Source organism: Carassius auratus, chromosome 13 (assembly GCF_003368295.1).
Source record: "Carassius auratus strain Wakin chromosome 13, ASM336829v1, whole genome shotgun sequence".
NCBI classification, from domain to species: Eukaryota; Metazoa; Chordata; class Actinopteri; order Cypriniformes; family Cyprinidae; genus Carassius; species Carassius auratus.
In genome coordinates, this window is record NC_039255.1 from 9,646,656 (window position 1) to 9,665,186 (window position 18,531).

General features: G+C 41.8%; 2 protein-coding genes across 4 annotated transcripts; one reads left to right on the plus strand and one right to left on the minus strand.

The window, feature by feature from the left end:
* Positions 1-44: 44 nt before the first annotated feature.
* On the minus strand, positions 45-2,471 carry LOC113112575 (tRNA (guanine(37)-N1)-methyltransferase-like). Of its 2 annotated transcripts, none has more exons than XM_026278270.1 (5): positions 2,393-2,471; positions 1,508-2,136; positions 1,037-1,161; positions 308-962; positions 45-179 (listed from the first exon to the last, which is right to left on the minus strand). In XM_026278270.1, exons 1-5 carry the CDS (start codon positions 2,410-2,412, stop codon positions 124-126), a joined length of 1,485 nt encoding a protein of 494 aa, XP_026134055.1. In that variant the 5' UTR covers positions 2,413-2,471; the 3' UTR covers positions 45-123. The 2 variants fall into 2 exon arrangements, with proteins under 2 accessions (XP_026134055.1, XP_026134056.1); XM_026278271.1 differs by having other exon boundaries at positions 2,214-2,434.
* Positions 2,472-8,084: 5,613 nt separating this feature from the next.
* Positions 8,085-17,395, plus strand: LOC113112577 (probable sodium-coupled neutral amino acid transporter 6). Of its 2 annotated transcripts, XM_026278273.1 has the most exons (16): positions 8,086-8,312; positions 9,241-9,362; positions 9,580-9,653; positions 9,852-9,904; positions 10,103-10,142; positions 11,190-11,268; positions 13,473-13,555; positions 13,647-13,705; positions 13,786-13,845; positions 14,101-14,151; positions 14,306-14,385; positions 14,491-14,591; positions 15,528-15,652; positions 15,724-15,868; positions 15,967-16,061; positions 16,786-17,395. In XM_026278273.1, the coding sequence occupies exons 1-16, from the start codon at positions 8,223-8,225 to the stop codon at positions 16,867-16,869; spliced, it is 1,341 nt and encodes a 446-aa protein (XP_026134058.1). In that variant the 5' UTR covers positions 8,086-8,222; the 3' UTR covers positions 16,870-17,395. The 2 variants fall into 2 exon arrangements, with proteins under 2 accessions (XP_026134059.1, XP_026134058.1); XM_026278274.1 differs by lacking the exon at positions 14,101-14,151 and having other exon boundaries at positions 8,085-8,312.
* Positions 17,396-18,531: the final 1,136 nt, after the last annotated feature.

The window sequence follows — 18,531 nt, forward strand, 5'->3', positions numbered from 1 at the left end:
ACTTGGTTGTGTGATCGTCTCAAAGAAATGCAACAGCATTCACCCACATTGAATGATAATTTATTTAAAAAAATTAAAAGAACAAAAAACTAAAACATATTAACATTCAACCACAGAGTGAATTCAGTCTGTCAGATCCTCACACTTCTGTTTCTTAGGACATGGCTCCTCTGAAATATCTATGGAGAAAGAGAGACACATTTTAACTGAAATGACCTGCCTTCATTACTACAGTGTGGTGTATAGGTTTTATTTCATGTTTTAATACTGCTGCTAAATGACACTAGTGGGTGTGAGAGTATCTTACCTCTGTTTTGAGTGTGTGTGCTGTACAGGACCCCTCTCGGTAATGTAAAACTCACACACATCATCTCCTTATTGGGTGCCACATTCCTCACCAGGTGCACAGAACACTGTCCTTGCAGGGAAATCTTTAAACTCGCCTCGGCCCGCTCCACTACATCCCTCTGAGTGTCATCTTCTTTGGAGAACCCGTAGCAATGCACCTGTGGCAGGTTGTCGTCCAGACAGGAAAGACTCTGGTCTGGCTCTGGGCCCAGCAGACCTCTGAAAGCATCAAGGAACTCTAGAGCCAGTGCGGGAAGGTTCATCACCACATGAATCTTGTGTGATCCCTTCATTAGAGCAGGCAGGCGCTCCTGTACAGGTCCTCGGATGAAGTCTCGTCCATCCATGTTAAATGATGTTATTTTTCGGTCAACCTTGTTGAGTTTAGCATTGTGCTGGAGCCAACGGAAGGACTCCGGGTTCAAGTCGTTAGCGAGGACCTCGCAGCCTCGACGGGCTGCTGGGATCGCGAATGGACCGACCCCGGCGAAAACATCCACTACGGTATCACCACGCTGAAGAAGGGAAACGATACGCTCGTGTTCAGTGCTTAGTCGAGGGTTCCAGTACACCAGAGAGAAATCAAACTCGTACAATACGCCATTCTCGCGTACCTGAAAGAGGAAAAAAGGAACATTACTGACTGATGTAACTGAATATGCTGATTCGCTATTTAAGATGAACCCACTTTTGCCACCATGTTACTCTCTCCTGCCAAAACCTCCATTTGGAAGTTCCTGTAAGTGGAATCAATGGTGTTGGTCTTGTTGACCACACACGTAATGCCGGGGTTCTTATCTATGATTACTTGACCTGGAACAAAACACCAAAAATCCATTAAAAAAAAGACTCAAACATAAAGGGTAGCTCACCAAAAAGTAAAAACTGTCATCATTTAAGTAATTCCAAACCAGGGTTATTATTGATAACTAAACCTGAAACTATTTAAAATACTTTGTTACTTGAAATAAAGCTGACATAAAATAAAATGTAAATATTAGATGGAGAACTAAATGAAAATTAGAAATGTTGCCTTGCCAACTAACAGAAATAAGTTGAAGAAGAACACGCATACAGGTTTGGAACTGCACTTAGGTGCGTAAATAATGGCAGAATTTGTGGGTGTCTCTTTAAGTTTAAATTTGTGATCTCTTCTCACCAATTAGTTTTCTGTAGGGGAGCTGGTGGTCTCTCAGGTTCATGTGGGCGATGTGGCCCACTCTACTAAATCCTGATGTTACATCCTGTCCTTCAGGAAGTACAGCTCGCAGTATCTCTTCACTCTTAAGGTTCTCATAGGTGAGTTTCAGTTGGTACTTATGGATCTCCTGAGGCACCCCATATGCTTTCAGAGCTTCTGCCTCCTCGCTGCCAAATGAATCTGCATATGTAATGTTGTTTGGGTCCAAAAGCAGCAGCCGATGTTCTCCTTTACTACTGTATGTATTTCCATCTTCACTGTGGTCCTCGACAACCCGTTTGAGTCCTGGCCTCTGTAGTGCCACTTTCTTCAAACCCTTGACCACTTTGTTGAGAACTTGGGTTGGTATCCGTATGGCAGGAACACTGACTGTTTGACTGAAAGCTGCGCGGTCCAGTTCTGTCATGCCCCGGACTGTCTGAGGGGGCTTGTAGAGCCCCAAATCAGTCTGCGGATGGCCAGTCATGGCTTTCTGAGAATGGACAACAAAGGAGAACTGGAGGGAAATTCTTACAAATTGGTTGAAATTCTGAGACTGAGAGATACAACTGTGATGTTTCTGGAACAGGAACACAAGTCTGGCAGATCTGTTGGTCAAAGTGTGAGAGAGATAAAGTCATGCCTTTTACAAAAGGGTGTGATGAGACAAAAAATAATAATTTACCACGTTTTCGTGAATTATACACAAAAAATTATATAAATGCACAATTTCAGCAACAGACTTTTATCTACACTTGATAATGAACTACAAGATAGTTTAGCCACAGAGCTTAAACCGTGTTATTAACCACACTCAAAACTTTTAGTTTTATAATAAAAACAAAATAAACTGTCACAGATCACCCTCTCCAGCCGGCAGCCATACGAACACGCTTTACACTACGTCATTTCTAAGCGACCGAGATTTCTGCTGTGGTGATTTGTCTGTGACGTGTGACATTAATGGACATGTGACCGTCTTTTATAATCACGTGAATAGCGATGTTTCCCTATCATAGGTCACTTCGATGCTGCGGTGACGTCACCACGTATGGGAACACCTCTGGTGTGACGAATGTCTGAAGCCCTATACCATCCCGCCAATCCTATTGGCCAAATGGCGCATAGCACCACCCTGCGCATGCGCGAGCATGATATACCTGGGTGCAGCGCGCCATTTCGCTCAGATTTCATTCCTTCAGGAATAGCGAATCATCTGTGCCCTATCGTCTCGCGTTCTCCAGCGATCTCTTCGAGCAGTGTTAACTCCTCTTCGCGGACGCGATGAGCTTTCGAAAATGTAAGGAGCCATGTACCAGGTACATCACGGCGGGGGACACTCATGACAGGTGCGTAGTATGTCTTGGTTTACATCACGCACAGGCGGCGCTTAGCGGCCTTTCTTCCTGTCCCCATTGTGATGGCCTGCGGCTCAGAGTGCTGCGCTCCAGGGTGGAAGTTTTCTCTAATGTCGCCCTCGAGTCTAACCCCCGTCAGGTCACCTCTGCGACTGCCGAGGCACCGCACGAGGCGAGGGCCTGGGGTGACACGTGCGACATGGATTTTGTGGACAGCGCAGCGCTGGAATATTCTCCACATCGCTCGCTCTCCCCTACCCTGCTGCAGAATAAAACTTATACTGAGCCCGTCGTCTTCTCTAATGAGGATTTACTTCCCACACCGGAGGCATGCACCGCCATCTCCTTCGGTTGTGGACGCTATGACGACGATGTTTTATCCACCGCGGCCTCGGGGTCTGAGGACTTCGCGACCGACACTAGCCCTCTTCCTCCTAGCGGACAGGAGAGGCGTGTTTCCCCCTCCTACAGTGAGCTGTTGGATGTGGTTTCTCGTGCGGTGGGTAAATTGGGGCTAGACTGGGAGGTTGACAAGGCCGAGGCCCAACCTTCTTCCAAGCTGGACGACCGTTTTTTAACCAGTCGGACACCTACACAGCCCCGGAGGCCTTTGCCTTTTTTCCCGGACCTCCACCAGGAGGTTTCGAGGTCCTGGAAACAGCCATTTTCGGCGCGGATTACTAACGCCGCGGCCGCGGATTTCGCCACCGTTTCTGATATGGCGAACCATGGCTATACTATGATGCCCCCGGTGGAAGAGACTCTCGCCGAACACCTTGCGCCTAGTTCGGCCGCGGCTTGGAAGTCTCGCCCCCTTCTTCCTTCGAAGGCGTGTCGAGTCACGTCTAGTTTGGTGGGTAAATCCTACATGGCGGCTGGTCAGGCGGCTGCGTCGCTCCACTCTATGGCGGTCCTTCAGGCCTACCAGGCGGAGTTATTGAAGGAATTGGATGAAGGTGAGGGCATCACACCGGAGGCAGTTAAAGAACTGCGTAGAGCTACGGATTTGGCGCTACGCGCTACCAAACATACCGCTCGTGCAGTGGGCCGTACTATGGCCGGTTTGATTTCGGTTGAGCGCCACCTCTGGCTTAATCTCACCGATATTAAGGAGAAGGATAAATCTTTCCTTATGGATGCCCCTGTCTCCAGGGATGGATTGTTCGGTGAGGCTGTCACGTCAGTAGTGGAGAAGTTCAGGGCAGCGAAACAGCAATCAGCCGCTTTCCGCCAGCTGATTCCCCGCAGACCCAGGGAGGTCGAACGCCGGCAAGCGCCCGCGCGTTCTCGCTCAACCTCCTCTCACCGCCAGCGAGCAGCCTCTCGAGAGGAACCTACACCCATGGCGCCTCCTCGTAAGGACTGGGGCCCTAGGGTTTTTCCTCCGGCGCACCAGCGTCAACGTAAGCGTTTGAACCTGACCTCGACGGCTAAAGCCTCTCGTTCTCGGGTGCCGAATAGCAGCTCCTGATCTTTCTGCTGCTTGCCAGGGACTGTGCCCTCCGCTAGAGAGCGCTGTCGGACCGCTTTCGCGCATCCCACACTCTCATTGCAGTCCCCATGCTCAAACATTGATTGTCTCGCCGCTAACAGCGCCTCGAGCAACATTGGATCGAGCTGTAATGACAGACGCTCCCTCAGACACTCTGCGCAATCCTGCTTTCGGAGTTCGAGGGACGACTCAAGGACCCTACACAAACGGCCCGTTTATGACGGCTCACACAGCCGCCGCTTTTTCGCTAGCGGCAGAGCCCGATGTTCCATCTGTTGGCCTAATTCCTGCCGTGGACACGCTTCAGGATTATACTCAACGGAACGCAACGACTCCGGCGCATACGCTTCCCCGGTGCACGAACACCACGGGTTTTTCGTGTCCGGTCGTTTTAACGCGTATGACGGCGTTGCTGGGAGCGGAAGCTTTGAAACCGTTAATATTGTTTCGGGCCGCGTGGGAACGCTTGCCCGGCATTCCTCAATGGGTGTTACGCACGGTTTGTCACGGATACACCATTCAGTTTCGGAAAGGCCCGCCTCCTTTCCGCGGAATTCTTCCCACTACGGTGAAGTCTACGGAAATGGCGGTGCTGCGACAAGAAATGTCAGCTCTGCTGAGCAAAGGGGCTATAGAAGAAGTACACCCCTCTCAGATGGAGACAGGTTTTTACAGCCGTTATTTCGTGGTACCGAAAAAAGACGGCGGGTTACGACCCATTCTGGATTTACGCCGTCTGAATCTTGCACTCAGACCGAGCAAATTCAAGATGTTGACGGTGAAAAATATTCTGTCTCAGATCCGACCAAGCGATTGGTTTATTACGATCGATCTGAAGGATGCGTATTTCCATATTCAGATCGTCAAGAGACACAGGAAGTTCCTCAGATTCGCTTTAGAGGGCAAAGCGTATCAGTACCGCGTTCTTCCCTTTGGCTTGGCTTTAGCGCCCCGTACGTTCTCAAAGTGCATGGACGCAGCTCTGGCCCCGTTGCGGCTCCAGGGCGTTCGTGTGTTGAACTATTTGGACGATTGGCTGGTGATAGCGCAATCGCGGACTCAAGCACACTCTCACCGAGATCTTGTGCTGAATCATTTAAACAGCCTGGGCTTACGAACAAATTTCAAGAAGAGTGTTTTAACTCCCTCTCAACGGATAACTTTTCTTGGAATAGATCTGGACTCTCGCGCGATGACAGCGAAGCTTTCTCTCCCGCGCGCTCAGTCGATTGCGTCATGCGTGCGGCACTTCAAAGCGGGTCGCACGGTGACGGTGAGATTGTGCCTCAGGCTCTTGGGTCTAATGGCAGCAGCATCCCCCGTGATTCGTCTGGGATTGCTTCAAATGCGCCCTTTTCAGTGGTGGACGAAAAGGCGGAATATTTCACCCCGTTGTCTCCCGCATCGCACGATTTCGGTGACACGGCGGTGTGTGATGTCGCTGAAAATTTGGATGTCAACCGAATTTCTCCTGTCAGGAGTTCGATTGGGAATTTATGCTTTCCGAGAGACTGTCACGACGGACGCGTCTTTGACTGGTTGGGGAGCTGTGTGTCGAGGGCGACCAGCCCACGGAGTGTGGACAGCGGCTCAGCGCGGCTGGCATATAAACAGACTGGAATTACTGGCAGTTTTTCTGGCTCTCCAGTATTTCTCGGATCTGCTGATCGGCCGTCATGTGCTACTCAGATCAGACAACACAGCGGTTGTGTCTTATCTGAACCATCAAGGAGGATTGCGCTCTCGCCCCCTGTGCAGGCTGGCGAGGCGTGTTCTTCTGTGGTCTCGGGACAAGTTTCTCTCGATCCGGGCCATTCATGTCCCCGGACGATTGAATTTCGGAGCGGATCTGCTATCCAGACAGGCTCTGGAACAGGGAGAATGGCGATTACACCCCCAGACGGTGGATCTTTTATGGCGGATATTCGGCAAAGCGAAAGTGGATTTATTCGCATCGAGCATGACTACGCATTGCCCGCTATGGTTCTCCCTACGCTCCCCATCGCCCCTGGGCGTGGATGCGTTAGCTCACAGCTGGCCCAAGACCAGTCTGTATGCTTTTCCTCCGATTCGTTTGATCCCAGCGGTATTATGCAGATTACGCCGGGACAGAGTGGAACAGCTGCTGCTGGTGGCTCCGCGATGGCACACGCAGCCGTGGTTTGCGGATCTGATCAGTCTGCTAGCGGGCTCTCCGTGGGAGATTCCCATCAGACAGGATTTATTATCACAAGCACAGGGGCTGATTTGGCACCCGAGGCCAGATCTGTGGAAACTGTGGGCGTGGCCACTGAGCGGAGTGCGTTAGTATGTCCCGGTCTTTCTGCTGAAACTACTGAGACTATATTGAGTTCTAGAGCAGCTTCTACGAGACGCTTATATGCTTTCAAGTGGAGACTGTTTACAGCCTGGTGTGGTAATCATAATGTGGATCCAGTTTACTGCCCAGTGGCTTCAGTGCTGGAGTTCCTCCAGGAGCGTTTCTCGGATGGCGTTACACCAGCCACTTTAAAGGTTTACGTGGCAGCCATTTCAGCTTACCACGAATGCATAGGCGGTGCCTCTGTGGGGCGTCATCCATTAGTTTCTCGTTTCATACAGGGTGCGCGACGGCTGAGGCCTTTCCGCCCTGTGCGAGTTCCTTCATGGGATTTATCCATTGTGTTGTTAGGTTTATCAGGGCATCCGTTTGAGCCCTTGGAGACCGTATCGGATAAAATCCTGACATTGAAGACACTTCTTCTCATGGCTTTATCCTCCCTCAAGAGAGTTGGGGATTTACAGGCTCTTTCTGTTTCACCCTCATGCATGGAATTTGCACCAGGCTCTGTGAAGGTGCTGCTGCGGCCCAGGCCTAACTATGTTCCTAAGGTCGCATCTAACCCTTTTCGCTTTCAGCAAGTGGTTCTGGAAGCTTTTTCGCCTGCCGAGGCCGGGTCAGGAGATCTAAGTCTTTGCCCTGTGAGAGCTTTAAAGACTTATGTGGATCGCACAGCTCCTTGGCGTGGTTCTGACCAGCTGTTTGTCTGCTTTGGACATAAAAGTAAGGGCCATGCAGTTACAAAACAGCGCATGTCCCATTGGCTGGTGGAGGCGATTTCTTTGGCCTATGAGGCGCGCGGACTCGCTTCACCCTTAGGGGTTAAGGCTCATTCCACTCGAGCTGTAGCTTCTTCTCAAGCTTTTCTCAGTGGCTCTTCTATGGATGATATCTGTGCTGCGGCAGGATGGTCCTCACCGAGCACTTTTATCAAATCCTACAGTCTGGATGTGAGGATGGCCCCTGGCTCCCGGGTTCTCTCCGCTTGAGCAGTTGCTTCCTCGGATCTCAGTTATCAGGTACGTCAGGCGTTTTGGTATATCGTTCCCATACGTGGTGACGTCACCGCAGCATCGAAGTGACCTATGATAGGGAACATCTCGGTTACGTATGTAACCTTGGTTCCCTGAATAGGGAACGAGATGCTGCGGTTCTGGCCGTTCCGTACCTTGATAACTCTTCATCTTCAGTCATGAAATCTGAGCGAAATGGCGCGCTGCACCCAGGTATATCATGCTCGCGCATGCGCAGGGTGGTGCTATGCGCCATTTGGCCAATAGGATTGGCGGGATGGTATAGGGCTTCAGACATTCGTCACACCAGAGGTGTTCCCATACGTGGTGACGTCACCGCAGCATCTCGTTCCCTATTCAGGGAACCAAGGTTACATACGTAACCGAGATGTTATGTTTGCTCGAGTCTTTCTGAAGCCGGTGCTATGAGAGCCGTGTACATGAACTGACGACTCCGCTAGCGAGCAGCGGGCTTCTGGTTAGTGCAGAACGGTAAACTAAACGGCGGAACATGTTGAAAAACGGCGCAAACTACAGCGTGCAGACGGGGAGCGAGTATGAGCCCATCGGAGAGGAGAGCAGACCGCTGTTGGAAGCACAGGTAAACCACAACCTGTTTTCCTGATAACATTCATATAAAAAAGAAAAAGAAAAAAAAGTGTCATTAAACGAAAGTTTGTCATTTTTTTGTCCCACACGCACAAAGTTTTAAACATTACATGCATTTGTATATTATTATAGCATAAAAGTAAGTTATGACCTAAAGTCAACATTATGAAACGAAATAAAAAAAAACAATGATAGCAAAATTAGACTTAAAGAAAAAAAATATTATTAATCGTGACTTGTCAAAATGTATTATATTTGTATTATATTTTATGTATTTATTATTTATTATATTAAATGTTTTGATTTTTGTGGACATAATTATATATTAAAAATTACTTTGTTCTGGTTGTGTTTCCAGGTTATGTATTAACTCTATTATCATTCTTTTTTTTAATTCATTTTTTAAAATGGTGTAAAATTCCATTAAAATACTCTGTCTGTTTCTGTGTTAAGACTAAGTGCACAACATTTACAAAGTATATACACAAAACAATATTTACAAAGTGATTTACAGGGACATAAAAGAAAATAAATGTTAGACTTGTCGAAGTAAATTAATGTACATTAGAGTAAATCCAGATGTACTAACATTTAGTATTTACAAGTTATGTTGAATGTTGCTGTAAAACCATTAAACTGTGCTCTCATGTTTTCTGTGGAAATGGACAGAGTATGTGTAATATGCCATTTGCTGCTTCATGCTTTATAATCATTTTCTCATCATCATGTGCTGATCTTATGCAGTTTTATTTTGTCTTTGCAAAGATTTCACTTCCCTCTTTGCTCCTAGTTACTTGGTGCGTAAGCATTCAGTAATTACGTTTTGCATGGTTTGTGGCTTGCATAACACCTAGGATCTATTTTGTCTCAGTTTGCTCCACTGTCATGCCTAATTCCTGGTCTGTTTATCTTCCTCACAGGGTGTTCAAGCTAGAGGTGCATCCTTCTGGTCTTCTGCCTTTAACCTGATGAATGCTATCATGGGTAGTGGCATCCTGGGTCTCTCCTATGCTATGGCCAATACGGGCATCATTGGATTCAGGTACAACACAGGATTCAGCTGTGTTGACAACATTTGTGGCATAATTGATTACAACAGAAATTTTTTGATGTGCCCCTCAAGTTTTTTTAAGCTAAAATTGCAGTTCCAGCAAGGCACTTACAATGACATAAACAGAGCCATGCAAAAAAAAAAAAATGGAAATGATAGAAATGAAGGACTTCACAATAGAGGAACCTTGCGTGTGTTTCTCTCACAGTATTCTGTTGCTGGTGGTCTCCAGTTTGGCTGCTTATTCTGTCCATCTCTTGCTGCTCCTCTGTGACAAGACAGGTAATATCTCTCACTTTTGACCTCTTCTTTACTGTTTACTCCTGTTTACCTCTGTAAATATAACTCCTTACCAATAATAACTTATTATAGTAAAAGTAAACCATAAAAAAAAAAAAAACAGTAGAGAGAGAAAATAAACAGTGGTGGTGTTGGCAGTTTATAAACATTGACATGGTTGCATATGTTTATGTGTTTTAGGTGTCAACTCTTATGAAGCTCTTGGAGAGAGAGCCTTCAACAGACCTGGCAAGGTTGGTTAAGATTGCACATCTAATACCTAGCTGACATATATTTAATCTGAATGAGGAATTATGTACTTCAGTGTTTCATTTTGTTCTATGAATAAATAACTGTGTCTTTATCTGTGTACTCATCATAATTGATTTCACCACAGAAGTAAAATGTGCCTTGTTACTCCTATAAAATATATTTTCACTTGTTTTGTGCAGATTCTGGTGGCCTGTACTATTCTCATTCAGAACATTGGAGGTGAGGTTTTCTCTTTCACTTGTATGAAACTGTTTATGTGGTTAAAGTCATAAATTTAACCTTTAAACTCTGAACTCAGAATTACTTCATGGGATTCCCTTAATTTTTCCTCTCTATTTCTCTTTTGCTCTCTTTCAGTTTGAACATGTTTTAATGGGAGGATATATTACTTTTATTTTGTATTGCCAAAGTACTTAGCATAGCAGGTTAGTCCGCGAACAAAAGCTATACTTAAAGGGTTAGTTCACCGAAAAAATGAAAATTGTCATTAATAACTCACCTTCAAAGTAGTCCATGTGACATCAGAGGGTCAGTTAGAATTTTTTGAAGCATTGAAAATACATTTTGGTCCAAAAATAGCAAAAACTATGACTTTATTCAGCATTGTCTTCTCTTCTGGGTCTGTTGTGAGCGAGTTCATAACATTGCAGTTTAGTGATATCCGGTTCGCGAATGAATCATTCAGTGTACTGTCTGAGTACATGAATTACTCCGGGATATTGGTTTGTTTTAACTCAGAGGGAGTGTCAGCCACATTAAAAAAGTTAACAGCTTGCATAATTTTCATTTTTGGGTGAACTATCCCTTTAAGAATGGTGTGAAAAATAACAAGTCTCTTTCTGTCTTATTCTGAACGCTGCTCACTACTCACTGTGAACTGTAGTGAGTATCTGTGTGTTATCTGGTGTTTAGTAGCAGTAAAACAGAATTTTGTTTACCATTACTCTAACTTAACATTAAATCCATCTCACTTTCACACCGTCTATAGAATGGCAGCAGCTGTGTGTTTGTGTAAGCGCAAGTGTTTGGCTGCAGTCAGGTTTGCAATCCGAATACAAGCCATCAACCTCCCATTAATCATCTGTGTGTGGCTGTTTGTTAGGTTAAAATGTTGACATCAACACTGTGCTGTTTTTAAATAAGCTATGAGTCTCTGTTTGTGGCATGGTTTAGTTTTTCTGAATAGATTGATGTGCATGCTTGCATCATGGGGTGTTTTAGTCTGTGTGTGTGTATGTATAATGTGTAGTTGTTCTCTTTCTCTAGCCATGTCCACCTACTTGTTCATCTTGAAGTCTGAAATGCCTGCTGCAGTCACTGGCTTCATGAGCACAGAGACTTCTGGGTAAATAAATATTAGAATGATTTCTGAATGACCATGTGACACTGAAGACTGCCTATGCCATCACAGAAATAAGTTACATTTTAAAATATAATCAAATAGAAATAAATATATACAGGTGCATCTCAAAATAATTTAATATTATTTAAAAGTTCTTTACTTTTTGTAATTTAATTCAAAAAAACCAAACTTTCTTATATTCTAGATTCATTGCATAAAAAAACTTAAATATTTCAAGACTTCTTTTTTCTTCGTATTTTCTTTTGGAAAGCCAGACAAAGTAGTTTCTCAACGAAACAGCGTTCCATACACGCCTTGTATTCTATTTCACAATATTTATGTTTTTACATAAATTCACAAGGGATTTAAAAATCTTACCATCCCCTAAATGGAATGGTATTACATATGGTTTGAAAAGCTTTACATCTGAATTCATAAGTCAAAATAGAAACATGATACAGAGAGAGAGATAGAAAGGGACACTTTCACACCAGGTCATTCACTGACTGGCAGAAAACTTCTCTCACTTCCCTATCTTTAAAGAAGTTTCAGAAACAGAGAAAAGAGCAAGTATTACAGAGTAAAGAATTTAATGGTCATTATTTTACTAGCCACTGTAATGAGCAGTGGTTCGACTGTGCCTCGTCCCCACACAGCTGGATTGCATTACAGGTCCATTCACGTAAATATCACGCATATGTTCCACCCAACGAGAGTCATACCTTCCCAAGATCCTCTTTACCAGCACATTTACTGTGACCACACCCAGGCACACACAAACATCACTACTGCATTTCTCTGGGAGGAGAAAGAAATCACAAAGTGGCCACAGTATAAAGGCTTGAAACTTTAGTCATTTACTGTAAAACAAAATTTTCTTTCACTGGAGTAATTTATCTTCATTTCTTCAAGCGGATCATCTAGGCTGTCTAGTACCTCCCTGTTGTTAAGAGAGAACCACAGGAGATCAACTCGAGATCTCTCTCATACATACCAGCCTGTCCAAGATTCAGTCTCCCAGTTCAGACAACACATTCACGTTACTTCTTTTTCCATATTTTTGTGGAAACCATGATACATTTTTTTCAAGATTCTTTAATAAATTGAAAGTTCAAAGAACAGCATTTGTTTTAAATAGATTTTTTTTGCAACATTGTGAATATAAATAATATAATAAAAGTAGTAATTTTTAAAAAAAAAATCGTACTGATCCCAAAGTTTTAAACAGAAAATAGAGAGAAAAGAATAAATAAAATAAAATGCAGTGAAAAAGATATTATAATGTATTTATCATAATAATATAATGTAATTATAATTTAAAATTGTGCATTTTTCCTTTAAATTTGTTCTTTTTATATTCTAAAAACAATAAAAGAAATTAAACCCTTAACAAGACGTTTGTCTACAATGAGGTGCTGGAAGTAAATGTATCTGAATATGATGATCAGATCAGTCTCAGTTTTATCTCTCTTATTAATGTAAAAAAAGTGAGCACTGATTCAGGAGTACTTGGACAATGAGAGAGAATCTGAGGAGGAATTTCTGACTTTAGATGTGGGGATTTCCAGCATTGCAATGTTTGAAGGGTTGATTTGGGAAGCAGATAAGTGCTTTGTGATTTACACATCCATGGGTTTAAAACACTCAAGTATGAGCTCAGTAAGATTTTTTTTTTTTAAAGAAATTATTCATTTTATCTAACAAGGGCGCATTAAATTGAACAAAAGTGACATTAAAGATATTTTTTTTTTACCATATATTTTATTTCAAATAAATGCTGTTGGTTTGAGTTTTTTATTAATCAAAACATCCTGAAAAAGTCTCTCACATTTTTTGCAAAAATAGTTTTGATAAGAAACGTTTCTTAAGCAGCAAATCAGCATATTAGAATGATTTATGAAGGATCATGTGACACTGAAGACTGTGGTAATGGCTGCTGATAATTCAGGAAAGAAATACATAAAAGATATAAATATATGAAATATATTTAAATAAAAACTGTTATTTTAAATTAGAATAATATATAATAATATTACTGTTTTACTTTGTTTTTAAATAATAAATAAATAAATAAATGCAGCATTTGTGAGCATAGTGGACTAAAACATTAAAACAAACATTTTTTAATGACCCTAGAACTTTAAAAGGTGTGTACATCCTTCACTATGTGCCATTTTGCCAAGCATTTTATTTTCTGTCCCTCTTAGAAAGTGGTTTGAGAATGGTGTTGCACTATTGATCTTAGTGACTGTAATTGTAGTGCTGCCACTGGCTCTACTTCCTAAGATTGGTGAGTGTCATCAGAGGTTTTTTTTTATTATAATTATTATTCTGTACATGTGCGAGAGAGTGTGCATCACTTGTTTCTATCTCCTCCTCAGGTTTCTTGGGATACACCAGCAGTCTCGCATTCTTCTTCATGTTGTTCTTCACTGTAGTGGTGAGTTGTTCTCAATCTCTCTCTCTCTCTCTCTCTCTCTCTGTATCTTTCCTATGTTGATGTTTTAATCTCTCTCACAGGTGGTGGTGAAAAAATGGTCCATTCCCTGCCCGCTGCCAGTTAACGCTACTGTGAACCTGGTAAAGACTAAATTATATACAGTAAATCAATACTCTCAGATAGTCAATCAGAAACAGGATGTAGCATTGTTATAATAAGGGAAGTGGAATTTGACTGCTTGAGCCAGAAGTCAAAGCCTTTATTTCCTTAAACGGTGTGCCGATGTTCAGCTACAGATAATGTGATATCAGAGAGAGTTTTTTTTTTCATTCTGTTGCTGTCCTGATTTGATTCTTATTTTCATATTCACATTACGTTAATTTTTTTATCTCTAGAGCTTAAATACCTCTGAATGCACCCCACAGTTGTTTGTGTTCTCTCTTAAGGTGAGTGTGAGTTTTGTTTAGAAAGGAGAGTGTTTTGATTTAAAGATCGCTTTGCAGGACTATTAGAAACCCAAATATTAGTTGTAATATTATAGCATTACACATCAGGAGGGTGAGAAATGACTGTGTGTGTGTGTGTGTGTGCGCATTTCAGAGTGCTTATGCTGTCCCAACAATGGCTTTCTCCTTCTTGTGCCATACAGCAGTTTTACCCATTTACTGTGAGTTACACAGGTTAGTTCACTCATTGCAGTTCTTTCTATGCATCTGCCACATGTATAGTTACTGCCTAATTATATACTGTTATTGCCTAATTGAATGTTTATGTATGTTTTTCAGACCCACAAAGCAGAGAATGCAGAATGTGGCGAATGTCAGCATCTCTCTTAGTTTTGTTGTGTATCTGATCTCTGCCCTGTTTGGATACCTCACCTTCTATAGTAAGAACGTTGCTTAAGCTACACAATCCCACTTGACGTGACCTACCATTTTTTTAGTGTCACAAAGGAGTTGGAAGCAAAATGCTAAGACTAAAACTAAAAACCAAAAGAAAAAAGTCATAACTTGAAATAAAATAAACATGAACTGAAATAAAATGTATAAATAGAACTTTAGCTTATTTTATTTGAGCTAGTTGCTAAAGCATTGTCACTTTCATTTAGTTGTAACATTAATTTGGTCAATTTGAGTGACAAGGAGATAAAAAATATATATCTTTTTTTCTCTCTTTATCTCATCATATTCAGTTTAGACTGCAGGTTTATTAAAAATAATTTTTTTGATTTTGCCGTGGTGCTAAAGATTAGGCACACTGCCACTGAAACATGGTGCAGGAAACTACTATTTTTTTTTTTCTTGCATAATGTGTAATGTTTTAAAGTTTAGGGCAATTAGTGTATACTTATTAGTATGAAAGTCGTGGCCTAGTGGTTAGAGAGTTTGACTCCCAACCCTGGGGGTTGTGGGTTTGAATCTTGGGCTGGCAATACCACGACTTAGGTGCCCTTGAGCAAGGCACCGAACCCCCAACTGCTCCCCGGGCGCCGCAGCATAAATGGCTGCCAACTGCTCCGGGGGTGGGTTCACTGCTCTGTGTGTGTGCACTTTGGATGGGTTAAATGCAGAGCACGAATTCTGAGTATGGGTTACAATACTTGGCTGAATGTCACTTCACTTCACTTCACTAATCCAGTAGAAATACAGCGCATGATTGACTGCTTGAGGTGTTTCGGATTAGAGCATCTGAACTCATGAAAGTCTCAATGTAGAATATGTTCTTTACTGGTTCAGTTCATTCTCAATCTTTTTTGATTAAATGATGTCTGTAAATGAGGAAGATAAATGGATTGATCTGATGAAACCTTCTTTATTCACAGCAAATGTGGAATCAGAGCTGTTGAAAGGATACGACACCTACCTACCACGGGATGTTGTGGTGATATCAGTTCGTCTTGCAATTTTATTGGCCGTTCTGCTCACCGTGCCGCTCATTCACTTCCCAGTAAGTCAAATGCCAGACTGTGAACTATTAAATAAGAAATTCTGAAAACATTCTCTTTTTCTTTCTCTCAGGCACGTAAAGCGGTGTTGATGTTATGCAGAGGAGACAGGGAGTTCTCCTGGCTCTCTCATGTACTATCCTGTTTTTTTATCCTCACTTTTGTGCTGCTGCTCGCTATTTTCGTCCCTGACATTAGGAATGTCTTTGGTGTGGTGGGTGAGTGTGTCCGTATGCACTGTGTGTGCTTTACTGTTAAGTTCAGTGCTCAGCATGTTTATGTGTGTGTCTGCATACCTTTTCTTGTGTGATTCCAGGTTCTACGACCTCCACATGTTTACTGTTTGTGTATCCTGGGATGTTTTATTTGAGAATCAGCGCTGAGCCAGTGAAATCTCTCAGTTCAGCAGGGGTATCTAAAGTCTTACATATATTCATTAACACATATGTGACTTCCTTTGCAGCACAGCTAATTTTGAGAGACTTTCTTTACTTTTTTATACGCTACTGTTCAAAGTGCGGTCAGTAAGAATTTTTTTTTTTTTTTATGTTTTTGAAAGAAGCTGTCACCAATGCTGCATTTATTTGAAAAAATAAAATAATATATATATATATATATATATATATATATGTCAAAACAGTGATATTGTGAAATATTATTACAATTTAAAATGATAGTTTTCTATTAGAAATATATTTTAAAATAGAGTTCAGTGTCATACAATCCATTCGAATATGCTGATTAATAATTGGTGCTCAAGTAACATTTTTGAATTATCAATGTTTAAAAAACACTTTAATATTTTTGTGGTAGCCATGATTAAAAATAACAAAAAATTCAGGATTCTGTAAGTAATACAAAGTTTAAAGAATATATTTTTTTTTTAATGATTTGTAACCTTTATTAATGTTTTTACTATAATTTATGATCAATTTAATGCAATCTTGTGGAATAAAATTATTAATTTAATTTTATTATTATTTTTTTACCTAGCCCAAACCTTTGAACAGTAGTGTATGTCTGATTGGAACAATGAATTACATGTTTGTTTGTTTTTCGCTGCATATGTTTATTATTTGCTTTCTTTAGGTTTCTTTCCAAATGCAATTTTTCTAAGTTTCTCTTTTCATTCTAGGCTGTTTTGCTGATGGTGATTGGTCTGTTTGTTGGCGTTTTGAGCCTGTGTGTCATCATTGTCTCCTGGGTTCAAGGTCCTTGACCTTTGACATCATCATTGTGGGACATATTCCATCAACACATATGAGCTCAACACATCCTACCTCGAGGAGAAACCATATTTTACAGGTTACACACCTTACAGAGGCTGTTTTCTGAACCAAATATAGGCAATCCCAATGAGATGAGCCACTTGTGCTCTTATGACACTTGTAATGTACTCCATAGCATTGTTATGGCACAATCAAATTAAAAAATGTAGTGGAACACTGAAAAGCATATCCGAACAACAGAGAGTTTGACAGAATCTTTGAATTAGATTGTTGCTGTCGTCCATAGAAAGACAGCTGGGACTAATAAATGAAGGAACTGCACTGCTGATTTTACAACTGAATGTTTGCTATTAGATTTATACCAATGTTTAATTAATTGGAATATCTGCTTGTCTGACTAGTATTCAAAAGCATGAATTTGTTTTTTAAAGATTTTTCTTAAACACTAATCCCAAAGATTTTCTGTTGATAAAATTTAGAATTAAAAAATTTCCTTCCATTTTATATATATATATATATATATATAAAAAAGAAAATATACAGAACTGTAATGATTTTTTTGTTTACATGTCCAAAAGACAATGTTGGTGTGTTTTTTTATGTGGATTTCAATAAAGGGAAATAAGAACTAAAACTGGTTTCTTACTGGCTTATGTACTATGGCATCTGGAATGGAGTCTGTGATCCATGTTTAGTCTAAGAGATCCAAGCATTAGGGTGAGATTTGCTGTTTTGTAAATGAGAAAGATTGATAGACAGACACGATTATTTTCCTTTATTGATTTGTACAGAGGGTTCTCTGTATGCCAGATAATGGAAAACAAATGTGCTCTCTCACTATCTCTCTCTCTCTCTCTCTCTCTCTCTCTCTCTCTCTCTCTCTCTCTCTCTCTCTCTCTCTCTCTCTCACTCTCTGTGTGTGTGTGTTTGTGTGTGTGTGTGTGTCTGTGTGTGTAGGCTCTGGCCTATGCTTTCTCCTGCTGTTTCTAATATGTGCATTAGCTTGAGAGACGGCCCAATGTAAGGCAGTCTGTTACAGAGACGCACACAAACACACGTGCACAACCTTGCATGTACTTAGTGAAAAATGGTAGTACTGTTGTTCTTGAAGTGTGTGATAAAAGCAACATTCATTGTGTGACTCGGGATGACAGGAAGATTTCAGACAAATTTTCACTGCAGATAAGAGGTCTGTGATAAGATAAAAAAAAACTGCCTTGTGGTACATGGATAACTTGTGTGAACACTAATCACATGATGAAACCATGATGTATTGGATTGATGTTCACACATTGATGAGTGAAGAGGTATCATATCGATCACAAGTGCAGTATGGAGTACCTCAAGGCTCAGTTAGGGCAATTACTTTTCATGCTTTACATGTTACCCTTGGGAGATATCATCAGAAAACCTGGTGTTAGCTTTCACTGTTGTGCTGATGATACTCAGCTCTATATTTCTTCGCAGCCCAGCGAAACAAACCACTTTGAAAAACTGACGGAATAATTGATATAAAAACCTGGATGAGGGGTAATTTCTTACAGCTAAATTCTGAAAAAAAAAACAGAGGTCACTGATGGAGTTTTGGTTCCTTGCCACTGTCGCCTCTGGCTTTCTTAGTTGGGTACACTTCATTTCCAGCGATATCGTCA

Excerpts from the sequence above, each read along its gene's own strand:
- LOC113112575 (XM_026278270.1), bottom strand. The coding sequence starts at position 2,412 with ATGGCTGCCGGCTGGAGAGG. Across the intron at positions 963-1,036 it reads AGAGTAACATGGTGGCAAAA|GTACGCGAGAATGGCGTATT; the intron begins GTGGGTTCATCT and ends TTCCTCTTTCAG. Across the intron at positions 180-307 it reads CACACACACTCAAAACAGAG|ATATTTCAGAGGAGCCATGT; the intron begins GTAAGATACTCT and ends CTTTCTCCATAG.
- LOC113112577 (XM_026278273.1), top strand. The coding sequence starts at position 8,223 with ATGTTGAAAAACGGCGCAAACTACAGCGTGCAGACGGGGAGCGAGTAT. Across the intron at positions 15,653-15,723 it reads TGCCGCTCATTCACTTCCCA|GCACGTAAAGCGGTGTTGAT; the intron begins GTAAGTCAAATG and ends TCTTTCTCTCAG. Across the intron at positions 15,869-15,966 it reads GAATGTCTTTGGTGTGGTGG|GTTCTACGACCTCCACATGT; the intron begins GTGAGTGTGTCC and ends GTGTGATTCCAG.